Raw genomic sequence first — 6,317 nt, 5'->3', positions numbered from 1 at the left:
GTGATACTGCCTCGGAAACCCAAGGAGGGGTTGCTATGAGTCAGGTCTGACTCGACAGCACATAACAACAACAACAATAAAATAAGAGTGGCCAGAGCAAAGGCTGGGATAGTGCAGTTGTGTTCAGAAAGATTCATATCCTGCTTTGAGGACCCTGTTAAATTCTCCATATCACATTGTAAAAGTTACACTGAAAAGCTTGGGGTATATTCAGAGAGGAATGATCAAAATAGGGAGAAAAAGTGATATAATAAGAGAAAATATTGATAGAATACAGGGGGAAAAAAGACTTGGCAAGCTATGTTGGCTTTCTGCCATAATTTTAATAGTTGATGCATAGAAGAGGTCTACGCTTTGACAATCCAAGGGCTGACTACACAGTGACTTGTCAAGGATGAACACTCTGAAATGACTTCTAAGCTTCTTCCAACTCAAGTTTTCTGTAAATGAGTCCTTAAGTTTTCTTTGTCCCTTTTATTACACTGTTTTTTTTTTTAAATTCACAGTCCAGGTATTGTGTTAAGACCTGTGAGTTAAATAAATAAATAGCCATTAAAATAAAGACTTTTAAAATGAATATTTGGAAGAAGTACTAAAATGTATACATTACAGGGGAAATTCTTAACTCAAGCATGTTGATGGCTTTTAAATCGGTGTAAAGGTCATAGTCATATTTTTGCACAGATTCCTCATATTTGGAAGTATAGAAATTCTTTACAATTTGACTGCATCAAAGTTGAATAGGAAAACATATTGCAGCTGCTCAAATAAGAGGAATATTAGATATATTAGAAAAAAATAAGTTTTGAAAAATAGGAAGCAACACAGCATTGAAAGAAACTCTTTGAACATAATGCCTATCCATATTCTAGAGACATATTTGAGATCCAGTAAGATGATAATGAGTCATTCATTCTCTTGTATGGCTAAACCTGACCTGGAGATTCTTTTTGCCTGAGCAATATAGCCAGGCAACAGTGTCACTTTTGACCAGCATTTTAGTTAGTGATGTGTTGATCTGAAAATAACAGATAATCAGAGAGTGGCTTAAGCTCTCCTGGTTATCTTTCACCACCACACAAAGAAGATTTGAGGGAATCTGCTAGGGGCAGATGGTGGCTCAACTCTATGATAAGGTGCTCAAGTGCTCTCTCTCTTTCTGCTTTACCTTTCCGAGCAAGAAGGCGCACATCCTCATTTTCATTGCTTTCCAGTCCAAAGATGGCTGCTCTACCTGCAGGCCATATATGCATGAAAAGAGTGAAGGGCAAAAGGGACGATTTCCTCTATAGAGACTGTGCCTTTTTATTATTATTATTCGGGAAGAAAAAATCTGCTCATGAATTTCTATCTATATACATTGCCAGCATCATGTCACATGGCCATTACTCGTTGTAAAAGAAGTTCCAAAACGATTTTAACTTCTTAGGTTTTAGATTAGAGGACATCAAGGAAGAAGGTGGTTGTGAATTATTTTTGATGTGGCCAGTCCGTAATGTCTGCCATAAATCCAGGCAGATTCATATAGGACAACATGATTTTTTAAATAAATAAATACATAAAATAACAATGATCCTTCATGTCTTGTTATTCCAACTTAAATTTTGCTTTACATTGCTTATGACTTAATTATATGTGAACTGGAAGATATTCAGCAGTTGTGTTAATTCAATGCATTTAGAAAAAGAAAAGAAATATAAATTGTTGCAAATGTGTTTCAGTCACTTGAAAATTTGATGCAACATTCAGAGGATAACCCAAATCAGATTCGAGTGTTGGCACAGACCCTAACAGATGGTGGAGTCATGGATGAACTGATCAATGAAGAACTTGAGACATTTAATTCTCGTTGGAGGGAACTACATGAAGAGGTATGACAATAAGGGTGAATAAAATCCATAAACTTATTTCCATAAATATCTAGCAAATTCTTTCAAATATTTTTGTAATATATATGTGTTATGATCATATATAACTTGTTAAGAATGCACATGATTCTCTTAGTACCAAACATATTGTTTGTGCATCTCAAATATGACAGGGACTCTTATTCATAAAAATAATGAAGAAATTTTCATATTTCAGAATTCATACACCATACATGTTTTGTTTTAATAAAATAATATATTTCTCCCAATCGAAGGATGTTGTGCATAATTCTCCTAAATCAAGAATGGATTTTATGTTAAAAGGAAATCGTAATAATGAGATTTAATTCCATATCCATTTATTGGCTGTCTATACTATAACTCAGGCACTATTATTTGGTAATAAATAAGACAAGATTTGTATCCTTCATAACTTCTAGACATGGGTTAATGAAGCAGAAATTCATTGATATCATAATGTGTGCAAGACTTGAGAACAAATATTCATAAAATGTATAAAGAACTGGGTTGAAATTTAACACAGAGGATCAGAGAAGCACAAAAAAAGGACTCTCACCTTTCAGGATCTGAATAGGAAGATGTATGAATAGCCTTCTTGAAGAAGATTAGCTATGATCTACTTTTTACAATAAGAGTAGAAGATAGCTACCTGCCACATGTAGGAGGGCATATCTAGTCAAGGTGAAGGACACGTGGGCAGAATTTGAAGTATGAGAGTGTTTATATATGAAAACCTGCATGCCATTAGGTTTTGCTAGGGCAAAAATCTCAAATGACGGGAAGCAAGTCCAAGCAATTAGGTGTGAGGAAGATTTCTTTAAAAAACAATCCCAAACTATAGCCATGTACTTAGGATACCACCAAAGGGTGAAAAATATGAAAAAGGGGGATGGGAAGGTGCTATGACAGCCACTCTTCAGAAAGAAGGTTGGGCAATCTACTTTCATAATGATAACCACCACGGAAATCCAAGGAGGGGTCGCTATGAGCTGGGTCCGACTTGATGGCACATAACAACAACAACAACAACAACAAGGTAGTGTAGAGATAGAGTGATTATAAGCAGTGAGACCAGTTTAGAAGTGATATTTTTGGTCTCTTGAGGGGAGCTCTGGTAGCGGAGTGCCTAAAGCACTTGACTGCTAACCAGAAACTGGTGGTTCAAACCCACCAGCCACTCCTCGGAAGGAAGTTTGGGCAATCTACTTTAATAGTGATACCTCCTCAGAAATCAAAGGAGGGGTCACTAGGAGTCAGATCCAACTCAATGGCAGTGAGTTTCTGAGATATCTGAAGTAAACCAAGAGAAAAAGAATCATTAGCGGAATTTAGGAGTCAAACTCAAAATCAAGTGTGAAACGGAGGAAACAAGGTCTGCATGAAGATGAAAAAAAATCATCATATGTAAGAGAAGGCCCATGTTAAAACTCCACTGCCAACCTGTCAGTTTATCTTACTGTGGTAGCTTGCATGTTACTATGATAGTGGGAGATAGGACACTGGTATTTGAAACACCAGCAGAATCACCCATGGTGGACAAGTTTCAGTGGAGCTTCCAGATGAATATAGAATAGGAAGAAAGGCCTAATGATTTATTTTGAAAATTAGCCAATGAAAACCCTCTGCATGACAACAAAAGCATTCTTTCATATAATATTTGTGGTAGTTCAGTTTGTGTGTCAACTTGCCTGGGCCTGGTTGAGTGGCTGGGCAGCTGGATGTAGTATATTCCCCATGATGGGACTGGTAATCAACTCCATGGTGGAATCTACTGTGAGCAGCTGAGTAGATGCCTTAGAGATGTGGTCTGCTTCCTGTATATAAGGAGAAGCCTTGGGGAACGGTCTCTAGCTTATGGCATGCTTGAACCCTGCATGTAGCTGTGTTGTTGTTCAGCAGCCTGCCATGCTCTGCCGACCTTGGGACTTACAATGGACTTGAATTAATGGTCTGCCATGTGGTTTGGTAACATCAGGACTGTGCCTTTTTACTTGTCAACTGTGGGCTTGGCAGCCTCAGCAGCCAGCAGCTGTCTGAGTGAAGAAAAGCCTCTAGCTTCAGTGGGCCAGGAGCAGGAGGCAGAGCTGAAGCCTAAGGTTGAGGGGATTTCACCCAGCCCCTACAGCCTGGCACTTTGAACTCGGACTTAAAACCTCCATACTGGAAGAGAATAGACTCTTGTTTGTTAAGGGCATCCCGTTTGTGGTATATTCCTGTCAGAGTAGCACTAGGTAACCAAAACAATATGAGAAGATGAATCCTCTAGGTTGGGAGACACTAAAAATACATAGTACCTGTAACAATGGACTCAAGGATAAAATGAATGTGAAGATGGCACAGGAAAAGCCAACATTTTGTTCTGTTGTCCATGATGTCACCATGAGTAGGAGGCAACCTTTGGCAGTAATAGCAAGAAATATTAAAATCAGGAAGCTTAGAAGTTAGCAATTTAGAAAGAGGAATCATCGAGCCAATATCAAATCTAGTAGAGAGGTCTGATAGGTCTGATAGGTCTGATAGGGTGGACACTGAATGCAGCTTACCAGTTCTGATGAATCTTTGGTGGAGACAAGGACATAGTGGATTGCTGAAGACACTGGAGGAGGAGGAAAGCAGAAAACAAATGAACACTTACCCTTGTAAAGAGGTTGACTGTGAAGGGAAGGAAAGACACCAAGAGGGAAAGTTATTAGGGAGGTATGCATGAGACAGTTTGTTATTTAAATACAGGAGAAGTTTGGTCATATGTAGTAATTGGAAGGAAAGAGGGTTTTACAGGAGGTGGAGTGAGGTACCCAGGGAAGCAGTCTTGAGTAGCCAGCCTCCTTTTTCACCAGTCCTGAAGAGAAAGAGATGAGCAGTGAGGGCCATCAGTGTGAATGTACCAACACCAAACTGCCAACCACTTTTTAATTCTGCCATTGTGTTAGGTGAGTAGTTTACCCATATTTTATACATGTCACCATAAGGTATTGGAGATTGGAAAAAAGGAATTCCAAATAATCCCTTGAATCTTCATTCTTCTCCATTTGCTGCAGTATTATTGTATCAGTAGTAGATACTCTTGTTTTTGTTTGTTTTGTTAGTTGCTACAAGTGGGCTTCAACTCACGGTGGCCCTATGTGTAACAGCATAAAAGGTTGCCTTGTCCTGCAACAGCCCCAGGATCATTGGTATGCTCAAGTCTGTTGTTGCTGCCACTATGTATTTTGACAAACTCACAGATAGGTGTTGGTAGAGATTCCTAGGTGGCAAGTAATTCAAAAGCCAATTACAGTTGGGCTGTAATATGGAAACAGAATGGGTTTTATTTAGACTTGAATGTTAGTGTCAGGTTAGGTATTTTACTTCAAGCAAAAAATCAAAAGCCACATGGTCAAATTGATGTACTATTAAAACATTTTATGTTTAATAATTCTGGGCATTCATCTATCCTATCCTTTGGCATGGTTCTCAGTCAGTGGGGTGAAGCTGATGTAAAAGGGAATCTTGCAGTGGGCTACTGACAATTTCTGAGGAAGTAGTCTCTCAAGGATACAATTAAGTTTGCTAGAAGTGCTGGGACAGTCCTGGGATAGCCTGGGAAGCCATGTGCAAGAGGTGCTGTTAAACTTGGGAAAAGCTAATATGGGCTCCAGGAAGTTTCAGTGGAGGACGGTGCTGCACTTGTGACTGGGTACCCACAAATGTGAGAGGCTTCCTGAAGGAACTGCTTCTGACACGCTGGGAGGAGTGTAGGTGAGCTCCACTAGACATTCACAGGCCAAACTAGAGGCACAGGGATAAGAAGGAAGTGAAAGCGTCTGGAAAGTAAGAAAAATATTTTCTGCTCCCCACAAGTGCCATCTACTAACAAAGCTTAACATCATGTTGCTTTTGTTAGTTGTCATTCAGTCAGCTCATGGTGACCACATGTGTGCAGAGTAAAACTGTTCCATAGAATTGTCAAGGTTATGAGCATTCAGAAACAGATTGGACCTGTCTGTGTGTTCAGACTGCCAACTTTCAGCTGGTAGTCGATTGCTTAACCGTGGGCACCACCCAGGGACTCCTGCTGAATATCATATCAGCTGGCAAAGGGAGCTCTGATAGCATAGTGCCTAAAGCACTTGACTGCTAACCGGAAGGCTGGTGGTTCAAACCCACAAGCCACTCCTCGGAAGGAAAGTTGGGCAATCTACTTCCATAGTGATACTGCCTTGGAAACCCAAGGAGGGGTCGCTATGAGTTGGATCCGCCTCCATGGAAATGGTTTTGGTTGGCAAAGAGAGGAGTGTTCCAATATCAATAACAGGACTGTATTGAAAGGCAGTATCCCTAGCACATCCCTCTACAATGTATGGGCTATTTGTTGTTGTTGTTATGTGCCGTCGAGTCAGCCCTGACTCATAGCGACCCCTCCTTGGGTTTCCAAGGCAGTATCACTAC

At 39.8% G+C, this 6,317-nt stretch overlaps 1 protein-coding gene across 1 annotated transcript in view; it reads left to right on the top strand.

Annotated features, from left to right (window-relative positions):
- LOC103201376 (dystrophin-like) overlaps positions 1-6,317 on the top strand; it is a 2,052,823-nt gene that overhangs the window by 251,899 nt on the left and 1,794,607 nt on the right. The window contains exon 18 of the mRNA XM_042781676.1: positions 1,722-1,871. Coding sequence (XP_042637610.1) covers positions 1,722-1,871 — 150 coding nt within the window. The remainder of the gene's footprint in view (positions 1-1,721; positions 1,872-6,317) is intronic.

Source organism: Orycteropus afer, unplaced genomic scaffold (genome assembly GCF_000298275.1).
Source record: "Orycteropus afer afer isolate SDZICR_OR568_19922 unplaced genomic scaffold, OryAfe1.0 scaffold00148, whole genome shotgun sequence".
NCBI lineage: Eukaryota > Metazoa > Chordata > Mammalia > Tubulidentata > Orycteropodidae > Orycteropus > Orycteropus afer.
Note: the sequence above shows the minus strand (reverse complement) of the source record. Positions and strands in the feature narration are given on the sequence as shown.